Source organism: Cetorhinus maximus, chromosome 1 (genome assembly GCF_964194155.1).
Source record: "Cetorhinus maximus chromosome 1, sCetMax3.hap1.1, whole genome shotgun sequence".
NCBI classification, from domain to species: domain Eukaryota; kingdom Metazoa; phylum Chordata; class Chondrichthyes; order Lamniformes; family Cetorhinidae; genus Cetorhinus; species Cetorhinus maximus.
The window spans coordinates 115,898,843-115,924,140 of record NC_135879.1 but is presented as its reverse complement, the minus strand read 5'-3'; the positions used below and the strand labels follow the sequence as shown (position 1 = coordinate 115,924,140).

Sequence of the window (25,298 nt, the reverse complement as noted above, 5' to 3'; positions counted from 1 at the left end):
CCACCTTCAAAGTTCTATGCGCCCCCATATCCCCTCATTCCTGCACACTATTCAGAACTGTGCCATTGAGTCTATATTGCCTTTCCCGATCCCTTCTGCTAAAAGGCATCACCTCACACCTCTGTATTAAATTCTATCTGCCAATTGTCTGTCTGTTCTGCTCACCTATCTATGTCCTGTTTCCTTCGATTAGTATCATCCCTGCTGTTTGCCACTCCTCGACGTTTGGTATCATCAACAAATTTTGATATTTTACTCTGTATTCTAATATCCAAGTTATTTTTATATAGTGAAAAAAAAACAATGGTCCCAGCACTTATCCTTGGGGAACACTACTATCTACCAGCCTGAAAAATAACCATTTACCACAACTTACTGTTTTCTGTCCTCGAGCCAATTTTTTTATCCAAGTTGACACTGACCCTCCTGTTCCATGAGCCTCAATGTTGTTAACCCCTTTTATGTGGTACTTTGCCAAATGCCTTCTTAAAATCCATATCGATAACCAGCTGCATTCCCTTCATTAACCTTCTTTGTTACTTCATCAAAAAATTCAATTAAATTAGTCAAGAACAATCTGCCTTTTACAAACTCATGCTAGCTTTCCTCAATTAACTCAAACTTCTCCAGGTGCCTGATGATTTTTTTCCCCTAGATTATTGTTTCTAAAACTTTACCCACCACTGAAGTTAAACTAATTGGCCTATAATTGCTAGAAATGTTCTGACATCCTTTCTTAACTAAGAGCCACCTTGGCACTCTCCAATGCTCTGGCACCTCCCCCACATCTGGGGAAGATCAGAAGATTATGGCAAGCCCTTCTGCCATATCCACCACCACTTCATTTAGGATCCCGGAATTCAGACCAGGCCATCCAGACCAGGTGCCTTATCCACTCTAAGCATAGTCAGCTTTTCCAGTATCTCCTCTCTTTCAATTTTCACCCCATCCATTACCTCCATAATCTCTGCTTCTATCAATATTTGGTCAGATTCCTCTTACTTAGTAAACATCGATACAAAGTGCTCATTAATTATTCTAACCTTACTGTATGCCTCTAAGCTTCTATCAACCACTTTGTCCTTAATAGGACCCACTCCAGCTCTTACTACCCGTTTACTATTTATATGCGGTGGAGGATTTTTGGGTTCCCTTTTATGTTGACTGCCATTCCATTCTCCTATTCTCTTTTTACCAGTCTTAATTTCCTCTTCAATTCCCCTCTCAACCTATTGTATTTGACCTGGATCTCACTTGAAGAATTTACCTGACAGGCACCCTAAGCCTTTTCTTTTGTTTCATCATATTCTCTATCTCCCAAGGAGCCTTGGTTTTGGTTCCCCTACCTTTCCTCCTTGTTGGAACGCACCTAGCCTGTATCTGAGACATCTCCCTTTAAAGATCACCCATTGTTTCGTTACACTTTTTGCTGTCATCTTTGGTTCCATTTTATCCTGCTGAGATCCCTTTTCAACGCACTGAAATTAGCCCTCTTCCAATTCTACATTCTACTTTAGATATTGCAATACTCATTCACGTACCATCTGTCGAATTCAAAATGTTGAATCTATTTACACCTAAATCAAAAAATTAAATGGCTGTAAGGAAAATAAAGGGCAGAATCTTACCAGCTCTGAAATTCTTCTGCCAAAAGCCAGTCCTGACCCTGATGGTGTCAGCTGACCATACAGCGTTGTGAACTTTTTGAAGGTGGCCAGTTAAGAAGCCACCTTTGCATTTGTTGACTAACTAATGACATGAAACATAGGCTGAATGGCCTACTCCTGCTCCTATCGAGCTTGCTCCGCCATTCAATATGATCATGGCTGATCATCCATTTCAATGTCTTTTTCCCACACTATCCCCATATCCCTTTACATCATTGGTATTTAGAAATCTGTCAATTTCTGCTTTAAACATACTCGATGACTGAGCTTCCACAGTCCTCTGGTCTAGAGAATTCCAAAGATTCATAATCCTCTGAGTAAAAAGAATTATCCTCATCTCGGTCCTAAGTGGCTTTTCCCTTATTTTGAAATTATGTCTCCTGGATCTAGACTCCTCAACCAGGGGAAACGTCTTACCTACGTCTACCCTGTCTGTCCCTTGAAGTATTTTGTAGGTTTCAATGAGCTCACCTCTCATTCTTTGAAACTCTAGAGAATTCAGACCCAGTTTCCCCAATCTCTCTTCACAAGACAGTCCCACCATCCCCGAAACAAGTCTGATGAACCTTCATTGCACTCAATCTATGGTAATAATATCCTTCCAAAGGTAAGGGGACCAAAACTGCATACAGTACTCCAGCTGTAGTCTAACCAAGGCTCTATACAATTGAAGCAAAACTTCTCTACCCCTGTGTTCAAATCCTCTTGTGATAAAGGCTAACATTCCATTAGCCTTCCTGATTGCCTGCTGCACTTGAATATTAGCTTTCAGTGACTTATGGACAAGGACACCCTGGTCCCTTTGGACATCAACACTTTCTAATCTCTTATCATTTAAGAAATACTCTGCACATCTGTGCCTCCTTTCAAAGTGGATAATCTCACATTGTTCACATTAAATTCCACCTGCCATGTTCTTGCCCATTCACTAAGTCTTTCCAAATCCCCTTGAAGCCACTTTGCATCTTCCTTGCAACACACATTGCCACCTAGCTTTGTGTCATCTGTGAACTTGGAAATGTTACATTTGGCCCTTCATCCAAATCATTGATGTATATAGTGAACAGCTGGGGCCCAAGTGCTGATCCGTGTGGTATCCCTGCCAACGTGAGAATGACCCGTTTATTCCTACTCTCTGAATCACAGAATCACAGAGCAGAAAAGGCCCTTTGGCCCATCGAGTCTGCTCCGACATGTGAGAAATACCTGAACTACCTACCGAATCCCATTTACCAGCACTTGGCCCATAGCCTTGAATGTTATGACATGCCAAATGCTCATCCAGGTACTTTTTAAAGGATGTGAGGCAACCCACCTCCACCACCCTCCCAGGCAGTGCATTCTAGACCGTCACCACCCTCTGGGTAAAAACGTTTTTCCTCACATCCCCCCTAAACCTCCTGCCCCTCACCTTGAAATTACGCCCCCTTGTGACTGACCCTTCAACTAAGGGGAACAGCTGCTCCCTATCCACCCTGTCCATGTCCCTCATAATCTTGTACGCCTCGATCAGGTCGCCCCTCAGTCTTCTCTGCTCCAACGAAAACAACCCAAGTCTATCCAACCTCTCTTCATAACTTAAGTGTTTCATCTCAGGCAACATCCTGGTGAATCTCCTCTGCTCCCTCTCCAGTGCAATCACATCCTTCCTATAATGTGGGGACCAGAACTACACACTGTAGTCCAGCTGTGGCCTCACTAAGGTTCTATACAACTCCAACATGACCTCTCTACTTTTGTAATCTATGCAAGTGTCCTATATGCCTTTTTCACCACCCCACTAACATGCCCCTCTGCCTTCAGAGATCTATGGACACACACACCAAAGTCCCTTTGTTCCTCAGAACTTCCTAGTGTCATGGCATTCATTGAATACTTCTTTGTCAAATTACTCCTTCCATAGTGTATCACCTCACACATTTCAGGGTTACATTCCATCTGCCACTTATCTGCCCATTTGACCATCCCACCTATATCTTCCTGTAGCCCAAGACACTCAACCTCACTGTTAACCACCCGGCCAATCTTTGTGTCATCCGCAAACCGCAAACTTACTAATCCTACCCCCCACATAGTCATGTATGTCATTTATATAAATGATAAATAATAGGGGACTGAGCACAGATCCCTGTGGTACGCCACTGGACACTGGCTTCCAGTCACTAAAGCATCCTTCTGTCATCACCCTCTGCCTCCTACAACTAAGCCAATTTTGAATCCACCTTATCAAATTACCCTGTTTCCCATGTGCCTTTGCCTTCTTAATAAGTCTCCCATGTGGGACCTTGTCAAAGGCTTTGCTGGAATCCATATAAACTACATCAAATGCACTACCTTCATCTACACACCTGGTCACCTCCTCAAAAAATTCAATCAAATTTGTTAAGCATGACCTCCCTCTGACAAAGCCATGCTGTTTTCCGCTTGTTAACCAATCCTTAATCCATGTCAGTATATTACTTCCTATCCCATGTGCTTTAATTTTGCTGACCAACCTCCTGTGGGGACTTTATCAAAAGCCTTCTGAAAGTCCAAGTACACTACATCCACTGACTCCCTTTTATTTATTCTGTTAGTAACGTCCTCAAAAAATTCCAACAGATTTGTCAAACATGATTTCCCATTCATAAACCGAGTTTGAATATGCCTAATCAGATCATTATTATCTAAGTGTCCATTTATCACATCTTTTATAACCGATTCCAGCATTTTCCCTATTATTGATGTAAGGCTAACAGGCCTGTAGTTCCCCATTTCCTCTCTCCCTCCCTTCTTAAATAGTGGGGGGTGGGATATTTGCTACCTTCCAATCAGCAGAGACCGTTCTAGAATCTATAGTTTTGGAAAATGATCGCCAATGCATCCACTACCTCCATAGCGACCTCTTTCAACATTCTGAGATATAGAATATCAGGTCCTGAGGACTTATCAACCTTCGGTCCCATTAATTTCTCCATTACAGTTTCTTACGAATACTAATTTCCTTCGATTTCTCATTCTCCCTAGTCCCTTGGATCTCTAATTCTGGGAGATTTCTTGTATCCTCCTCAGTGTAGCAGACACTGTAATCATTTAGCGTCTCTGCCATTTCTCTATTCCCCATTATAAATTCTCCTGACTCTGCCTGCAATGGACCCAGATTTGTCTTAGCCAAATGTTTCTGGTTGGCAGGCTCCCGAGGCAGGATGCTCAGTCAAAAGGCCCAAAGCTATGTCTGGTCGGCAGTCCCACCCAGAGAGGTGGACATTGTTGAAGCATGTATGGGACAGCAAGGGGCCTCAAGATGGAGGCGTTCTCAGAAAAGTTTAAAATAAATAACGCCACAGCAAACATGCTTGTGGCTGCGGCTGTGGCCGTCTCGTCCCTGCGGCTCCATGATAGGGGGATTGCGAGGAGGCATCAGTGGCTGCCTGGTCTGCCACCAAGATGCCACCTTCAGGTACTTGCTGGGTTTCAGCCTCAGCGGGAGGCCATCCAATGTCAGGCAGCAATTTGCCACCAATTAAACCCTATAGTGGCCTAATTGGCTACCCACCACTGCCAGGCGGCTAGCCTCTGTCGCATTGACTCCACTTCTGGTGAGATCGCTCGGAGGTGAACAGACCTGACATGCCACGTTCAGCTTTTACACCTTGTCCTGCCTCCAAGCTTACCTCTGCAGGACTGGAAAGATTCTGCCCATATTATCTGTGAACAGTCATTTTAAATTTAAGTAATTGATTTGCATCCATCTTTTGATTCAGGTTATCATAACATTTTAAGCCTATATAGAAGCCTAAAAGGGCAAATTCTTGTACTTGCTACCAGTAATCATGCAAGGACAGCACAATGCAATGAATCCTGCTAACAACTGGAAAGAGATGTTAATATCTGTAATGTGCCCAAATGCACTAATGTCATGTGCTAATAAGTGCACCTTATTCTTTATGAACCATTTGTTCTGAACCCTTTCACAGAAACTGTAGAAAATACCAAATTTGAAAGTTACTACAACAAGCCCCATTTATCTTGTAAAACCTCATATTAATGTAAGCACAGTCTCAAGATCACACACTTTCTAAACAATGTACCACATCAGTGTTGGAAAGAAAATTACTAAGCTAATTTTGCAAAATTCATCTTTTTCAAATAATATATTATTGAAGGATGGTATGCTTCTATAGTTATTTAAAGATTGATCTTAAAATGTTTGAATTGTTTTTGAAATAATTACATTTTTACATTATTTCTAAATATTAATTGGAGATAGAATCAGTTGGCATGAAGTGTAATATAAGGCTGTGCTACCATCATAGGATTCTGATGAGGTTCTTTTCAAATATATTAATTTTTTTAAAGAGGTTTGTACATTTATTGAAACGCTGATATTGGATGCAGACTGCAAGTCACACTGACACTGCACACTGTGCTTAGTGTACAAAAGGCAGTGATTTAGCACCAGAGGGAGTGGTGTCCAACTTTTCAGATAATACTAGAATAAGAGGTATAGGGATTAGGGATACTATTCAAATGGAGAATAAATACCAAAATGGACTGGTTGGACTCTGTATTTGTTTCCATGCTGTAATTTTTATGTAATAGTCAATCTCCCATGTAATTGCAAGTGTAATCTTTAGATGAAGTGCAGCTAGAGGCTGCTGGATACTTATACCAAAACTAGCAAATGTAATTCAGTCTCACTTTGAAAGCCAGGCATTCTTCCCTTAATTCCTATCTCCAGAGTTATAATGGAAACTGCCTATATAAATGTCCAATGTTACTATTACGCTATCATACCTCCCACTAGTAGTGTCACTGCAGCACCTTCACTGGAGATTGCTAGGGGGGTATAATTACAATGCAACCTGTTAATTAGGCAGTTTGCATTGTAATAATCGCCACCTCTTCAGTGTTGCTGGGTCAAAATCCTAGAACTCCCTCCCTAACAGCACTGTGGGTGTACCTCCACTACATGGACTCCAGCGGTTCAAGAAGGCAGCTCACCACCACGTTCTCAAGGGCAATTAGAGATGGGCAATAAATGCTGGCCTAGCCAGTGACATCCACATCCTGTAAATGAATTTAAAAAGGGGGGCATAGAAATTCACAGTGGAAAGAGTTGAAGGGAAGTGCACATAGTCATATAATTTTTAATACATTATAAATAATAGTCACTCCCATCAGTCAACCCATTTAAATTATGGAGCCTGCCATGTTGGACTTTTGAAGTTAGCTTTTATGGTACATATCAGGATGAAAATTCTCATCTGTATCTCTACACATGACATGAGAGACTAATATTCTTTGATTAATACATAAAATGATCATACCGGTGTGTTTATAGTTTGGTTTTATTTTCTTTTTCTTTGTTGTGGCAAAGTGAATGTTTAAATTGCTTCATGAATATATTGATGGCAGTATTGTTCAACATTCTCTCTTTGAAATTATTCTCATCTGTGCAGAATTCTGGGCAATCGTGTGGCTGAATTGGAAAAAAAACTGAGAACTTTGGAAGTTTCTGGTTTGTGGAGTCTTCCAGGTGAATTTCATCTTATTTTCATTTTAAACATTTTTTTTTGCAGTCTTTTTGTTATTATTTCTAGGTTAAATCTTCAAATAGTCCAAAATAGAAGTTAATTTACAATGCCATGATCTACTCAAATTACTTCAGTTGCTGGTCAAGCATGCAAGTGAACCTGACATCGAAATGAGATGTCACTAGATAGTTTAACCTTTCTCAATACAGTTTATTACATTATTCCGATTGACATTAGAAATTGCTGTTCTCTGTGTTTATAACTAACTTTTCATGACTGCATTTTTGGACTTTTTGGCAAACCTTTCTTGTGTTTGTGCTTCTGGGGTGCTTTGTGCCTGTATTTGACATGCTTGGTTCCACATTGTCATCTTCCAGCATTCATTTCAAGAATGCAAAATTATTTACTAAAGTTAGTGATGCAACACAATATGTGGTGTTCTGTACTTTGTCTCATAACACACCTGAGTACATATTTGAAATTTGACTTCAGCAGATTTCGGCCCTCAAATTATGCCATGGAATACGCACATAATATACTTAAAACATTCATATGAAATTCTGCTTTCTGCTGTTTTAATGGAGACATTGACCCGTTTATTTTTTAAGCGTCAACAACTGTGCTAAAATAAAAGAGCAAGAAGCTTCAACTGTATGAGCTAAGGGGTCCTATACTAATATCCCAGGCTATAATTGCTGGATTCTCAAGTTACCTACCTTTTTAAAAATTCTTTCACAGGATGTGGGCATCACCGGCTAGGCCAGCATTTGTTACCCATCCCTAATTGCCCTTGAGAAGGTGGTTGTGAACTGCCTTCTTGAACCACTGCAGTCCATGTGTTGTAGGTACATCCACAGTGCTGTTAGGAAGGGAGTTCCAGGATTTTGAACCAGCGACAGTGAAGGAACGGCGATATATTTCCAAGTTAGGATGGTGTGGGGCTTGGAGGGAAACTTGCAGGTGGCAACGTTCCCATGCATCTATTGCCCTTGTTCTTCTAGATGGTGGTCGTGGGTTTGGAAGGTGCTATCAAAGGATCCTTGGTGGTTGCTGCAGTGCATCTTGTAGATGGTACACACTGCTGCCACTGTGCGTCGGTGGTAGAGGGAGTGAATGTTTAAGGTGGTGTACAGGGTGCCATTCAAGGAGGGTGCTTTATCTTCGATGGTGTCGAGCTTCTTGAGGGTTGCTGTTGCTGCACTCATCCAGGCAAGTGGAGAGTATTCCATCACAATCCTAACTTGTGCCTTGTAGATGGTGGACAGGCTTTGGGGAGTCAGGAGGTGAATTACTCACCACAGAATTCCTAGCCTCTGACCTGCTCTTGTAGCCGCAGTATTTATATGGCTAGTCCAGTTCAGTTTCTGGTCAATAGTAACCCCCAGAATGTTGCTAGTGGGGGGGATTCAGTGATGGTAGCACCAATGAAGGTCAAGGAGAGATGGTTAGATTCTCTCTTGTTGGAGATGATCATTGCCTGACACTTGTGTGGCACAAATGTTATTTGCTGTTTACCAGCCCAAACCCGAATGTTGTCCAGGCCTTGCTGCGTATGGGCATGGATTGCTTCTGTAACTGAGGAGCCGTTAATGGTACTGAACATTGTGTAGTCATCAGGGATGTCCTCACTTGTGACCTTATGATGGAGGGAAGGCCATTAATGAAGCAGCTGAAGATTGTTTGGCCTAGGACACTACCCTGAGGAACTCCTGCAGCAGTGTCCCGGGACCAAGGTGATTGACCTTCAACAACCACAATCATCTTCCTTTGTGCTGGTATGAGTCCAGCCAGTAGAGCGATTTCTCCTGATTCCCACTGACTCCAGTTTTGCTAGGTGTGTTTGATGCCTCACCTGGTCAAATACTGCCTTGATGACAAGGGCAGTCACTCTCACCTCACCTCTGGAGTTCAGCACTTTTGTCCTTATTTGGACCAAGACTGTAATTATGTCAGGAGCTGAGTGGCCCTGGCAGAACCCAATTGAGCATCAGTGAGCAGGTTATTGCTGTGCGAGTGCCGCTTGATAGCACTGTTGATATGAACTGTCCTTGGAGCTGCTTTGAAATGTCCTGTTGCTGGAAGTTAATGTAAAGAAAATTCTGCAATTTGGTATCACCACTCTGAGAAAGATAATATTTTTCTCTCCCTTTTGTGAGTCTCCTGTGTTTTGAAACATGTTTCAGCTGAGCAGAGTGACCAAACCCTGGTCTCTTCCAGTACTACTATAATTCATCAATGGTTATATACAGAAGTCCTGCAACTTGTATTGTGCTACATATCTTCAGGGACGTGCCCTGGCTCTTAAACTCCAGTCCAGTTTTTAAAAACGTTCAAAGGGAAATAGTGGTTGCACATGCAAGAGTTGGGCCAGGGCCCAGTTTCTTTACAATAGTGTGGGGGATGGGCAGGTGAAGGTTGTACTGGATCAGAGCCATTTTCATCACCATGCAAGTCATGCAGAATGATTTTCTCCTGTGGGAGCAGTGGTTGGCAGAGGAGGACATTTAAACACGATTTAAGAGGAAGGGAGGAAGTAGGATTTTCCGGTGGGGTGGGGGGAGAGCAGGCATGGGTTGCTTTCTAATGAGGAAGCGTAAAGTCTAGTTTTCTATGCTAGGGTGGTGGAACCTGAAGTGGTTTCATGTTTGATTTCTTTATTGGAGAGGGGGAAAATCCAAAATTATTTCTCGAAGCTGGGGAAGGGAACAACTGCTTCTCAGCAGAGGTGAGGCACAATTCTTTCTCTGCATGGGAGGGGGATCTGTTTGCTTATTTTGGGTGTGGTATCAGGATAGAGATCTGCTCTATTGCCAATTGGTCCAAGGGAGAGAATGGGGTGTAGGGAAGAGACAGATGGGAGTGGGAGTGGAAGCATGTGAAGGCAGAGAAAAGGGAGTAACAGGAGAGGGAAAATGGAGAAGAAAGGTGCTGGAATAGGGTGGAGAAGGGAGAATTGGGAGAAGATTTGGGTAGGGTGGAAATCATGGCAATGTTGTGGGCTGTCTAAGGTCAACATACAGTTCAGTTGAGGAGAACTGTTGCAAAGTCAGAATGCTCCGTGGTGAAAATAAAAGTATTCAATCTGCTGGTCAGTGGTGGTGATGTGGGGTGGTGGGAGGGTTGGGGGGACGCAGAGGAGGACCAAGATGCTGCTTTTTTGCATAACGCAAGGGTTAAGGCCAACGTGCATCTTGGTGCTGGTGGGGTTGGATTAACATGCTTCCAGCTGGGAATGGGGGGCCTTGAACATCTTCTGTGGAGGGGAGAAGGTTTATTTAAGCTTCCCGGCCAGAAGACAGGAAGGAAAATATATATTATATATATATATATATATAATATATATATATATATATATATCTTTATGAAATTATTATTTTTGTTTTAAAAATGGACAAGGCTTTACCCTGACTAGCTATGACTCATACCAGAGGAATTTCTAACCTTCAGAAACCAGCGTGGGCCTCGTTATCTTTAAAGAGGTGCTAATGCCCTCTGTGACTGCTGACAATTACTTCACAAAGAAATGCACCAACTCCCTTTGCATTTCTAAGGCAGAGCTTCGGCCAGTGGGGACGGTATGTCTAGAAAGGACTCCTCTATTAAACGCCTCAAGATTCTAGACCTAGGAAAATGCATCCTTTTTCCAACACCCAAGGAGAAGAATTGGGAAATATCTGAAGAAGACCTCCCGCAAGCTGCTAGAACCTGCAATATTGCTGTGTGGATCGGAACCCAGTCAATCTACCATTTTATCATCTAACACAGGTAGCAGCAGAAAGAGCTCTGTCCAGGTAAAGTGCCTGGCCCTCATCTACATTCTATACTAACTGGAATATTGGAACTTCAGCATCAGTGCCTTCAAGCCTAAGGGCAGAATTGTTCAAGATTTGCACGAAGTGCGGTAGCAGCTGGGAAAAATGACATTTTACCAATCGGCCGCAATGGCTGCTTCTCACGCCATATCATCCCAAACCCACCCCGTTAATTATGCATTCCCGGGAAACAAGCTGTTTTTGATGGCGGGCATGTGCTCGTTCGCCCACCACACTATCACCTCGCCGCTTCATCATGCCGGGTGCCACATTTAAATTGCAGCCATGCACACATCTCTCACTGCTTCCAGCCGAGGACTGCTGCACTGAAGATGGGATGGCCCCAAAAGGCAAAAAAACGCGTCCCTTGAGCAACTTTTGAATGCTGTGGAGGCTCGCTGTGATGTTCTCTACCCCTGCTCTGGCCGCAGGATGGGCAGCAGCATCACCAATCCAGCATGGGAGGCAGTGGTGGTCACCGCGGTGGTCAGTGCCAATGCCCTGCAAAAGAGGACAGTCACTCAGTGTAGCAACAGGATAAATGGCCTCACCTGTTCCGCCAAGGTAAGTCACTCTTCTCATCACTCTCAACTTGCACACTCACAAATGCATCACACATCCACAGGGTTCTCATACCTCAAGGGACAACACTTGCAACTCTCACACTCACCTTCATATCTCCATCAGGCTCATATCGTCTCAGGCTCGCGTCCTCATCCTGTCCATGGCTCCGCTCACCACACAAACATTCCACACAGTGCCATGTTTCCTGCTCACACTCTCTCCATCTGTTTTCATGCAGGAGAAGCCTGCTTACATCAGCAGGGAGTGTTCCCAGATCGGTGGTGGAGTGGCCCAGATTAGGCCACTCACTTTGAGGAACGTGCCATTGTGCTAACTGGTGAGAACGTGGACCCTGCCTGCGGTGGCGGTGAGGTTGGCGGCGAACATTCTTGTGAGGATCCTGCACCACATCATCCCTTTCTCAACGCAACTGTGAGTGCTCTCTCTCCTTTTGACTCTGCTGCCATGCACTAATTATCTCTATATTGGTTCACAGGGAGGTCTGCCAATCGACCAACACCCTCAGCCAGCCAGTCCCTTAGCTCCATTCAGGTCCTCACCTCCAGCCAAGAGGACACCTCCGTTGAAGAGCTGGAAATAAGCAGCCTGGATGATCACAGCGCTTACCCACACCCTCCACCAGCGCAGAGACACACACCTCAGTGGGACCTAGATCTAGAGCAGACTCAGGATCACAATCTGGCGGTCACCACAAGGACACATGTTCACAGCAGGAGGAGGCAGGTGTGGCTGGGCCCCCTGGCACTCAGAGGACTACTGCGGAAGAGGCATCTTTGAGGTCCACGTCAGATGATGAACCTCTGGATTTTGCCTTCCAACTTATCCTGGAGAGCCAGCAGAAGGTGGGGGAATATCATACAGAGCTATTGGAAGCCCTAAACAGAGCACACGAGTCGGAGGAGTGTGTCTGCCTGCTCTCTGATACAGTGGTGCCCACATGTGCGCGTATGGAGGTCTCCATGGGGAGGATGACAGATGCCATTGTCCAGCAGAATGAGGAGATGCGTGCAGACCTTCACTCCATCGTGGTAGCCGTGGGTGAGTTCCTGTAGTGGCAACTGGAAGGGGAAATGGGGAACCTCGACGTCTCTCCAGGTGCTCCTTCCCCTGAAGGAGTTAGGCCTGTGTCCCCAGGCACCCGAAGGGAGGAGGAGTGGCAGCTGGCCACCCCTGGGTCATCCACTCAGGAATCTCAGAGGCTGCCCTCTCCCTCCGAGTCCCTTTAGCCTGTAACCCCTTCAACCTTGTCCTCTGTTACCACAGAGGGAGCAGCTGCCCAATGATCAATTCTGGAGGGAAAAATATATGTGTGTGTGTATGTGTGTGTGTGTGTGTGTGGCAGGGCCTTTCGGAGCCTCGTGAAACCATTCTCTCTGGATCCTTCCCGTATCACACTCACCTCAATGTCCTGGGCATTTTCAATGCTGCCTGCTGGGGTTCGCTTTCAGTTGTCCATCTGAACTGACCTGTATCTCTGCCCAACGACTAATCACACTCCCATGCAGCACCTGATCTCGCCCACCATGACTCTCGTTTCACTTTCGATTTAGGCAGCATGGTGGTGATGCAGTATTTCATTTACTCCCCCGTCCTTTCTTCTCCCCCAGCCACCCATTTCCTTTCCCTCATCACTGTTGACACCCCGGCATCACCTTTCACCTCCCCTCCGTGACCTACCGGCCACAACCTTTTTCTTTCGAGGACGTCCAGTTGGATGTGCATGTTCCCTTCCTTCCCGAAAATCCCACCCCCATCCACATTCACCTCCCCGACCTCCTCCTTCCCACCCCCAGGTTTGTGCCTGCCTCCGAGTTCCCACCAACCACCCTCACTGTCCCTTCTACTGATATCGTCGAACCCTCACCCTCCCACCCTTCTGCCTCACTCTGCCCTCGGTCATTCTCACCATTCCCTCCTCCCATGCCCACCCTCCATCGACCCCCCCAGGAGGCAGTCATGGACTCAGAGCCCTCCCTTGCACATTCACCTGGACATCGCCCTGTCTAGACCCCTTGGAACCCATTCTACCCCCTCGGTACCCTTTTCACACCAACCCCGGAACTCCTTCCTCCCCTCTTAGTCCTCCCACCCCCCCTGACTGTTCCACACACACACACACACACACACACATCCTTCTCCCACTCCCAACTCTTCGCTCCAGCCTTACTCCTTCCCCCTTCCTGACTCCTCCCTCTACCCTTACTTCCCTCTCCTCACTCCTTCCTACCTCCGGACTCTCCCCTCTCCTTCCACTCACCAGACTCCCTCCACTCTGCACTCCTTCCTCCCCCTGGACTCCTCCCACTCCTTCCTCCCCCCCGACTCCCTCCCCTCCTTCCTTCCCCACCTCCTTCCTCCCCCCGGACTCCTTCCCCCCACTGGTCTCTCTCCCCTCTCCGCACTCCTTCCCCTCTGAACTTCTTCTCTTACATTTCCATTCCCTTTACAGCTACCTCCCCAGTTGTCATCTTCTCCTGCATAACCCACTCCACCCCCTGTACGCCCTCCACCCCACCCACCGACACCTTCGCTCCCCCTTCCCACCCCCCGACACCTCTTCCCCTCCCAGTTAATCCTAGACCTTCCTCTCCCACCCCCCGGTACATATTCCTCTCCCAAACACAGCTCTCCACTCCATCGATTATTATCCATTGCGAGCAGGCCCTCGACGGTGACTTCACACCTTCCATGAGCTGCTTCACAGCAGAACCACGTCCATGAGAATCCACCCAGCATGCCATTCCTCCAGGATCCCGTTGCTGTCGGGTTGCAGCATCTCCTGCTCCTCAGATGTCCGCAATGTGAGACGGGCCCTGGCAGTAAGTTCCGACTTCACATCACACTTGTCAAGACCTGGGTGGATGATCTAGTGGAGAGGGGATAATTCTGGTCGCTTGCCTTATAATGATATGCAGACACATTACAGTTAGGTTGCTGATTTCCAATGGTGGAAAACACGGACCGCCATCGATGGGCTGAGCAGGCAATCACAATCTGGTTTCACAACATTGGGAAGCCAATTTCCAGCCTTCTTGCCATAGTGCCCGGTCACACTGCCCAACATGCCCAATGCCAGCGGGCAGGGAAAATTCATCTCTACGTGCATTCTCCCATCATGGAAGTCCTCGCTTCTGGAAAGACGGGTCACCCTACAGTAGTTTAAGCCGGTTCAAGAACGAAGCCACTGGATTGGTTTCTGTACCCCTTTCTTTCTCTTATCCCTCTCTTATTGTATGAGTGCAAAAAGGGGCGGACGTTGCAAAACCCCTTCCTGCATTGTGTGTGTGTGTGTAAGATAAACTAACCCTACTTTGAATATCCTGTATTCCATTCTTAATTAGCACTTTTCTCAGACAAAGACCACCACCTTCAACACCTCTTTGACCCTTTTGTCTCTGACATCTTTTGATTATCTGCTCACACCACACCCTCAATGTGTCTCTTCCCCCCCGCCCCCCACCCACCTTAAACCAATTTATATTTCTCCCTTGTTGAAACTATGCTGCAGTTCTGCCGAAGGGCCATGGAGGCTCGAAACGTTGACTGATTTCTTCTCCGCCGATGCTGCCAGACTTGCTGAGTTTTTCCAGGTAATTCTGTTTTTGTTTTGTTTTGGATTTCCAGCATCCGCAGTAGCTTTTAGCTTTTTTTTACCTCTTATTTAACCTGATCTCAAGTTTGCTGTGGGGTTATTAATAGAGGATTGGATCACTCCAAACTGAAAGGTTGGGGAAAACACGCCAACTTATAAAGGGGCAGAATCAGAAATCAAAAACTTCTGTTTACGGACGGGTAGTAGGAGGAGAAATCGGGGCTGTTTAAATTAATCTCCGTCCTGTCCATAACATAGGATTAATCTTTTGTTCAGTTTGTTGGAAAGAGGGAGCGAGATTTTAACGCACTTTGCAGGTGGGTATGAGGCAGAAAATGATCTGGTTGTTTTGGTTGTGGCTGACTGTCCTTTTGGATAGAGCCTACCACTTGCTGTGATATTACTGAGTTGCTGCTGTGCTTTTTCTCTCAGCAATCAAAGGTTTTTTCTGGATTTTTCCTTCCTGTGCCAATATTTGGTAAGCAGAGCTCTGTTGGGAAAAGGAAGAGCCAGTGCTGGTGTTCAGGAGTTCTTTTTAAACGCAATGATTGTAAGCTATGTCTATCCATCACAATCCTGCACGCTGCACTTTTTGGGGAATCTTTCAAGCCATTGCCACTGGGGACATTAATATCAGTGCTGCTGTGGGTGACTTTCTGCTTCTGCTCTCTGTTTTCTGCTTTCATCCAAGGGGATAACTTAAATGTGGATGGAAAACATTTTATTGGAGTTTTTTATGGCCTATTTGCACGTTATGCAAAATCACTCCAGTGTAGCCTGGATCAGCTTAAATCAGCCTGAAGCAGTTTGCATTATTCAACTACACATTTGGAAAATCGCGACAGTTCTTGACTCACGAGTGTGCTATGGCTATCAGCACGGGGTGATGTCATTACAGTAATATCAGATCAGATTTAAATTGATCGTCAATTTAATTTGTAGAACTCAAATTAATTGACAAAACAGAGATATCATTGCAATCTTGCATATTTACAAATATGCTAAGCCCTTAGTAAGGATTCTATTTTATTAATAACTAAAGACTATTTACACATTTACCATGACAAACTATCTAACCTCCCTATACCAGTAATGTATTTTACAGAAAATACATTTGGAATATTCAGAAACATTGGTCCTAATATTTATGGGGTGGCGGGGAGGGTTCAAGGGAAGCTGAAAACAGTTCCGGTACTGGGCAAGGCCAGAGACAGGGAGGTCTTGCCAGCCTTAAAGGTAGCACCTCATTATGATCTTTTTTGTTCCATTTCCTGCCTTGCAGCTTACCGAATTGACAACCTGGTCAGCAGCAAGGAGGAAAAATTAGCCAGGGTTTATGACCGCAGCCAGAGACCCTTGGGGATAGTTCCCAGATATTCAGGGCAGAGGGTGCAAGGGGAGAGGATCTGTTAATGGGCTGGGGGATGAAATGTGGGATTTTGCTAATCAAGGCAGAAGGGAGGAAGTGGCCATTGAGGCTGGGAAGGGCTGTGAGTTCAGGTCAGCAATTACGGTAGTGGACATAGAGAGAAGCCATAAAAACAAAAAGCTACTGCGGATGCTGGAAATCCAAAACAAAAACAGAATTACCTGGAAAAACTCAGCAGGTCTGGCAGCATTGGTGGAGAAGAAAAGAGTTGACGTTTCAAGTCCACATGTGGACTTGAAACGTCAACTCTTTTCTTCTCCACCGATGCTGCCAGACCTGCTGAGTTTTTCCAGGTAATTCTGTTTTTGTTTTAGAGAGAAGCCATGGTCAGCAAGAGGGAGACGGAACGACCCCTGAGGTCCTAAAGAGAGAATTCCTATTCCACAAGGAGTGCTGGAAAAGGCACCAGGTCGAGTCGGCAACTCCCACCTCTCTTTTCAGTACCATATTTCCTGACCCCTGAGAAATCTGTGCAACTACAGTGAATTTTTAATCAGGCTCCCAGTACATTGTGGGACCCTGATTTGAATAAAATGCCCCACCTCTCTACAGCAGGACTGTCAGCCACCCTGATATCCACAGCTATTAAAAAGCTAGAAGTTATGTTCCCCCCACCCCCTGACCTTTCCCAGCTGTTGTTGGGGTTTGGATAAATATCAAGGCCATTGTGTTAATTGTAGATCTTGCATCATTAGCATTGACAATGTATACAAGTGCACTATTGAGCGCTTGAGTTAAGTAATTTGTATACTTGTAAGTCTATGCTATTAGCGCCCGTATGAATAATCTGTTAATGTACTGCTAGTGAACTCAGTTGAACATTTGTGGAAACTGTGAAACAAACATGTTAAATTGATTATCCAAAGTATTAAGTGATTTTCCTTATCTCTCTTTTTCCTCACAGTAATGGCATTTCTTCTTTCTTTGCTGCCCACAGGTCTGAGCTACAATATCTCAGTGGGATTAGGGAGTAGGTTTTGCTTATATTATACTAATTAAGAAATAGCATGCATAAACTTTAATTATTTAATGCTTTTATTGACACATGCAACCAGCCGGATACACCTTTTCAGCAGTTATAGTAAGTGAACATAGTCGCCCCAATTTTCACAACAATGGCAGGGCTCTACGCCTTAGCCAGAATGGTCCCAGAGCCCTGATTCCAGAAGTCCCGCCCCTGAACCCAACACCCACCATTTTCGCCAGGATGGGAATGGGGGCAGGTTATACTTTATACATCCGTGATTCACAGAGGCAGCTGCCCTCAAACAGATGCAATTTTTGTTCGTGGGTTGTCCAAAACACGACTCTTGGGCTTTAGACATTTGAGTAAAATGTCTAAAGGTGCCAGAGTTATTTGGAGACATAGGGCGCCCTTTTGGACAGGTAAGGTACCCTTTGGGAGATGTCTTGTGCCCTTTGGAATTGTTAATCATAGAAATGAATGTGCATAAAATGTGGATAAACTCAGTGGAACTGAATGTCAAGGCATTTAATTCCCACAGCTTTTTTAAATTTATAGAATAAAAAACAGCCTGCTGTTGAAAAATCAGTGCTTGCAATTTCACTGTCTGTTGACATAAGCTTGAGGGTTATCAATTTAGGATTAGTGCTGCATGACTGATTCCACAACCTAGCATTATTACAGTGAGGGGCCTGTAAGTTCAGTTTGATTGACAGCTCCAAGTGATTATAAAGTCTTTGCGGGGCTATGAATGCAAATATTTGTTTTCATGAGGGATTAAGTACTTGAAGGAAAGGCTTGTTTTTGTAAGGAATTAAGTACTTGAATACATTAAATGTATTGAATGGGTTTTTAGGATGAGAGTTTTAAAACAGTGAATAATCAATAGACACTTAGAACTTTAGTTTATCTCACCATGGCTCCTGAGGTTTGCCCATGGTGGGTGCTGGGTGAATTAGCATAGTGGGTTTAAGGCCAAAGGATGGTGAGCAGAGGGGCATAAATTTTCATGGAGAGTAGGAGGGGCCATGGGGGTAGGTGGGGGGGACATGAAGTGGCATGAGTTGGCATGGATGGGCCATGAGGTGTGAAGGGCGAGGGCTGTTTCTGAATTTTATTGTTTTTTTTATGGCTGGGACAAAGTATTAGAGTTCCAAGGCCTTTTAACCAGCCCACCTCTGCATCTAGCAGCCCGTGGCTGCCTCAGCACTGTTTATGGGGGTGACCCGACTCCCATTAACACCTGCCACCTCCCCTGCTCCCCTGGACTGAAAATCCGAACATCCGCAGTACTTTCTCCCAAGATGTTGCAGAGTTGGGAATTTTCCGGATTCTCTGCTCCCGACTCGGGAGCGAAAATTCGGTCCAGGATCAGGAATAGGCCATTTAGCCCCTCAAGCCTGTTCCATTGAATGAGATCTTGGCTGATCTGCAGCCTAACTCTATATGCCCCTCTTTGCTTCATATACCTTCATATCTTTGGCTAACACTGTCAATTTTAAAATTAATGATTGATCTAGCATCAATTGCCATTTGCCAAAGAGAGTTCCAAACTTTCACAACCCTGTGAAGAAGAGTTTCCTTGGGTGGTTTTTAATAGAGGTGATGGGGTCTTGCCTGGTGGCTGGAGAGCTGGCAAGAGCTCTACTTCACCTCCTTTAGGGAGACCATCTGCATTAAGTGCCACTCTGAACAGGGCCTTCCCCAGGATCAAGGATCCCAGGGCGGAAGTCTGCTGTACAGCAGTGCCACTGGGGAGGCCTTGTATCGTCATTGAATTCCAGGCCACAGGTGGGTGATGGTGGAAGGGGTGACAGGGGAGGATGGGGGAAGAGATTCAGCAGCAAGGGCAGGAGGTTGGCTCTCAGCAGCCACCCTCCTTCTCAATGTGGGGTCCCTCAATCAGGCACAGTACCTTTGAACCCTGTATGGGTTTGCTGGTTGTGCTCCTCACGTAGTGAACCTCCATGCACACAGTGGTTAATTGCCCACTTAATGGACTCAATTGGCGATGGGGGTTGGTGGAAGGCCATTGATGGGCCTTCCCACCATGGACTTAATTGGGGTGGGAACAGGAAGATGGAGGGGTCCCCACCTGCCACCCTCCCACTTGATTAAATGCCCCCTGCCACCAAACTCACCAGGAGGGAGGGCATTAAATTTCAATCCTGAAAGATCTGACTCTAATTTTTAGAGTGTTCCCCTGGCCCTAGAATCCCCAACTAGCAGAAATAGATTCTCCCAATCTACACAATTGTTTCCCTTAATATCTTGAAAACTTGGATCAAATCACCCCTTAAACTCTCCGCATAGTTTAGTCCTTGGTGTCCAGGTATCATTTGATTAAGACTAAACTGCACTTCCTCCACTTTATGCACTACTTGCACAATTAACTAAAATTAAAATTCATCTGCCAGTAACAGATTTAAAAATGCACATTTAACAGTTTGAATGAATGCAGAATATGATTTCCAAATTTGGATGTTATGAATAAATTAAGTACTTGGTGCTAAAACCATAATTTCTCCACACTGCAAGTTACTGACCTCAGTTGTACAAAGATGGAGACAAGGAGAGCCCAGTGATTTCTCAAGAAAGGAAAAACGTGAGGTTGCCCTTCACTATTCTTGTGTCTGACTATCCCCCCAGCTGGCCAGGGCACAAAACTGCCAAAGCAGCATAGGGAGAAGAAGAAAAAATTGAATAATGAAAATTTAAATAATGTAGCCAGAAAGGATAGCCTTGCAGATACTTAGTCCTTTGTAGAGCATCACACACTGAAAGTGCATATTGGAATCTGGGGGCTGAATTTTCCCCTGTCGGGGGGAAGTTGATGGGCAGGCACATACGGGCGGGCTTCTGATCAGCGTCCCCAGACGGAAGCGTGGTGCCATTTTACTTGGGTGGGCCAATTAAGGCCTGCCCAGCGTGGTGTCTGCACAGAAGCACCTACATGTCCCCTCATGTGACAATGTCACATGAGTTTGGACATGTCCATAATTTTTACAAAATCTTTATTAAAATTTTTTAAAGCCTACATGAAACCTCATCCCGCCCGTCGATGAGATTTCATGTTCTTTCTAGTTCCCGCCGGGGCTCCTGGCCTGCCCACCAACCTTAAGGTTGGACAGCAGGTCCTTTAATTACTTAATTGGCCATTGACAGGTCGGCAGGTGCACAGCTGATTTTGCTGCGCTCCCGCCTTCTTGAAAATTTAAATCGGGCATGGTGACGTCCGAAGTTCCCTCCGACGTGACCGCGCATCATTTTATGCGTTGGCGAGTGGGCCCCGCCCCTGCTCACCGACTCGTAAAATTCTGCCCTGGGAGTGTGCCTCTCCCCCCATGATTTCTCATCTGTTTATTTTATTGGTTGGAAAGTTGTTGGGGCACAATACCAAATTCCCAATATGCAGTCCCAGAGGGAAAGTCTCTGCTTAGATCACAAACTTGTAAAATTATTTTTATGTCTATATAGTTAATATTATTTACCTCAATTAACTGAACTGTTATACTATAAGAACACATTTTAGGTTACACTATGAACTGTTGGGCCAATACCTAGGAACCACTGGGTGCTAATGAAGAATGTATAGGATCTAAAGTTATTTAAAATGACTCAAGGCCTGAAAAAGTGTAGAATATGAGCATATTTAGATACATTCTAGGTGCTAATAAATGAAAATTCACTCGAATGTTAAGTTGGGTTTGTTGTTCCATTGTCTAGCCAATGAAATAATAATCAGTGACAGAGTGCAGTTTAGGAATCATATTTTAATTCACCTGCATCATTTAATTAAAATCTCTATTTTTGTTTGTGCTATAATGAACACATGACTTTCATTGCCCTTGGATTGAAAAAAAATGAAAATCGTTTTAAATGATAATTTGTAACACTTACATTATGGACAATTATATTGCAACTGCTTTTTGTTTCACTTCCGGGAACCCTTTTGTGACAGCAGGAGGCAAGGAGACTCTAACATTAACTGATGCTGCCATACCTGTGGATCTAAGACCAAAGTCACCTATGTTTGTGGGCATTGAGCAACAGCTACAGCAGAATGGTGAGTCTAAAAAATTGAGGGAAAAGAAAGCTTGGCATTTACTTCATGATATTAATGGGTGACATTATCTTGTCTTGTTTTGTTATAGAAAAAAGCATTAAGCCATTTATTTAAATAGATTAATCCCTTAAGTAAAATAATATACAAGGGAGTGTTACAGGAACACTGCTCTCTGCATAGTGATAGAAATGCATGATTAGTGAGAAGGTAGAATTCTTCGCCATGTGGTGTTGTGGAAACAGAAAGTATTGATGCATTTAAGGGGAGGTCTGATACATTTAAGAAGGAGAATGAAATGGAGGAATATGGGACCAGATGTGAAGAGGTAATTAGAGTGGGAGAAGGCTCCTTTGGCCTGTTTTTGTTTTATAGATTCTATGCAATTCATCTGCTAATACTGCCAAAAGTAATTTTTAGGGTAAAACCATTTGACTGGTCCTTAATAGGTCAGACCATTCAGTGGTGACACAACAGGTAAGATTTTATTTTCTTACAACATTGACATTATATTAATATTACTAGGGGCATGAAAATGAAATGAATTGCTAATCTATTGTACCCCAAATTTTCCCCTGTCCCAACCCCCATAAAAAACAGCAGAGAAATGCAACCAGCATCCATGTGGAGTGGCATCTTCGAACGCACTTCCTTTTGATTTGATTTGGAAAGGGTAAAGATTGCTTTTTTTGTACAGGATTTGAACCATTGCCAGCTACTCGAGGAGGAAGACAATGTCTACAACAACACAATCTTGAACTGTAGCCAGAGATGTATAAGTGTACCCCTGGATGATGCTCTGAACAATGACTTTTCTTGTGTGTAGTATAAAGGTCTAGCATAGAAAGTGTTAATGTGGTACTGGGTACAGTACCGCCCAAACTGAGATGTAAAGAAACACATGATCTGAGTCTAGAGGGAAGTCTTGCACTGGACAGAGAGGTGTGTAGAGACAAGCACGGAGACAGCTCCTGGCTTAGGCTTTATACTTGCTATATGTACATACGTATGAACATATGAATTAGGAGCAAGATTGGCTACTTGGTCCCACGAGCCTGCTCCACCATTCAGTAAGATCATGGCTGATCTGAATGTAACCTCAACCCCACATTCCTGCCTACCCCCAATAACCTTTCACCCTCTTGTTAATCAAGAATCTATCTAGCTCTGTCTTAGAAATATTCAAAAACTGCTACCACCGCCTTTTGAGGAAGAGAGTTCCAAAGACTGACAAACAACTGAGAAAAAAATTCTCCTCATCTGTCTTAAATGAGCAACCCCTTATTTTCAAACAGTGACCCCTAGTTCCAGGTTCTCCCACAAGAGGAAAGATTCTCTCCACATCCACCCTGCCAAGACCCCTCAGGATCTTAAAGGTTTCAATTAAGTCACCCCTTACTGTTCTAAATTCCAGTGGATACAAGCCTAACCTCTCCAGCCTTTCCTCATAAGACAACCCACCCATTCCTTGTAATAGTCTAGTCAACCCTTCTCTGAACCTTCTAATGCATTTACATCTTTCTTTCAATAAGGAGACCAGTACTGTACACAATGTTCCAGATGTGGTCTCACCAATGTCCTGTACAACTGAAGCATAACTTCCTTACTTTTGTCATCAATTCCACTCACAATAAATGAAAACATTCTATTAGCTTTCCTAACTGCCTGCTGTACCTGCATATTAATCTTTTGTAATTCACGCACCAAGGCATCCAGATCCCTCTGAATCTCAGAGCTCTACAATCTCTCACCATTTAGATAATGAGCTTTTTTATTCTTCCTGCCAAAATGAACGATTTCACATTTGCACACATTATAATCCATTTTCCGGATCTTTTCCCACTCACTTAACCTATGTCACTTGGTAGCCTCCTTACGTCCTCTTCACAATTTACTTTCCTACCTACCTTTGTGTCATCAGCAAATTTAGCGACCATTCCTTCTGTCCCTTTTTCCAAGTCATTTATATAAATTGTAAACAGTTGAGGCCCCAGTACTGATCCATTTGTCACATCTTGCCAACCAGAAAAAGACCCACTTATGCCAACTCTCTGCTTCCTGTTAGCTAGCCAATCTTCAATCCATGCCTATATGTTACCCCCTACACCATGAGCTTTTATTTTCTGCAATAACCTTTGATGTGGCACTTTATCAAATGCCTTCTGGAAATCTAAGTACTGTACATTCACCGGTTCCCCTGTATCCAAAGCACATGTAACTCCTTCAAATAACTCGAATAAATTGATTAAACATGATTTCCCTTTGTAAAACCATGTTGACTCTGCCTGATTGCCTTGAATTTTTTTATAGCCCTGCTATAACATCTTTAATAATGGCTTCTAACATTTTCCCTATGACAGATGTTAGGCTAAGGCTTGCAGTTTCCTGCTTTCTGTCTCCCTCCTTTTTTGAACAAAGAGTTATATTTGCTATTTTCCAATCTAATGGAACATTGCCCGAATCTGGGGAATTTTGGAAAATTCAAACCAGTGCATCAACTATCTCACTAGCCACTTCTTTCAAGACCTTAGGGTGAAGTCCATTCGACCTGGAGATTTGTCAGCCCGCATCCCCAACAATTTGCTCAATTCCACTTCCCTGGTGATTGTAATTTTCCCGAGTTCCTCCCTTCCTTCCATTTCCTAATTTACACCTATTTCGGGGATGTTACTTATATCCTCTATAGTAAAGACTGAACCAAATAACTGTTTCATTCATTCGCCATCTTCCTACTTTCCATTATCAATTCCCCAGATGCACTCTTTTCTTATTTAAATATTTATAGAAACTCTTACTATCCGTCTATATATTACTAGCTAGCTTTCTTTTGTACTCTGATTTTTCCCTCCTTATTAACGTTTGTCATTCTTTGCTGCGCTTTCTATTCTTTCCTATCTCCTGACCTACCACCCATCTTTGCATAATTACATGCTTTTTCTTCAAGTTTGACACTGTCTTTAACTTTTTCAGTTAACCATGGATGGTGGGCCCTCCCCTTGGGAGTTTTCTTTCTCATTGGAATGTATATATTCTGTGTATTTTGAAATAAGCCTTTAAATGTCTGCCACTGAACTTGTATTAACATATCCCTTAACCTCATTTGCCAATTCACTTTAGCTCGCTGTGCTTTCATGCCCTCATAATTGCCCTTATTTAAGTTTAAAACACTAGTCTTAGACGCACTCATTTCTCCCTCAATATGAACGTAAAATTCAATCATATTATGATCGCTGCTACCTAGGGGTGCCTTCACAAGGAGGTTATCAATTAATCCTATCTCATTGCTCAATACCAAATCTACTATAGCCTGCTCTCTGGTTGGCTCCAGAATGCGCTGTTCTAAGAAACTATCCCAAAAACATTCTATGAACTCATCATCTGCACTACCTTTGCCCATCTGATTTTTCCAATCTATGGGTAGAATCTTCTGTTTGGCGTGCAGAGGCGGGCCCTGCACACCGATGCGTAAAGTGACGCGTGGTGACATTGGGCGTGCGTCCCGACGTCACCGCACGTCATTCCGATCTTCAGTTCGCTAGGCGCACACCGGAGACGCCTGTGCACCTGCCAAACTGTCAAAGGCCTGTTAAGGCCATTAATGAATTAATTAAAGTACTTGTCAGGGTTGCCCATCCAACCTTAAGGTTGGTGGGCAGGCAGAGAGCCCGGG

At 44.2% G+C, this 25,298-nt stretch overlaps 1 protein-coding gene across 2 annotated transcripts in view; it reads left to right on the top strand.

Moving 5' to 3' along the window:
- The window catches only part of ccdc149a (coiled-coil domain containing 149a), a 169,209-nt gene that overhangs the window by 106,554 nt on the left and 37,357 nt on the right, over positions 1-25,298 (top strand). The window contains exons 10-12 of one of the 2 annotated variants that reach the window (XM_078545886.1): positions 7,109-7,185; positions 17,539-17,571; positions 21,527-21,631. In XM_078545886.1, the coding sequence (XP_078402012.1) occupies positions 7,109-7,185; positions 17,539-17,571; positions 21,527-21,631 (215 nt within the window). The remainder of the gene's footprint in view (positions 1-7,108; positions 7,186-17,538; positions 17,572-21,526; positions 21,632-25,298) is intronic. The other variant, XM_078545892.1, reaches the window with a different exon arrangement.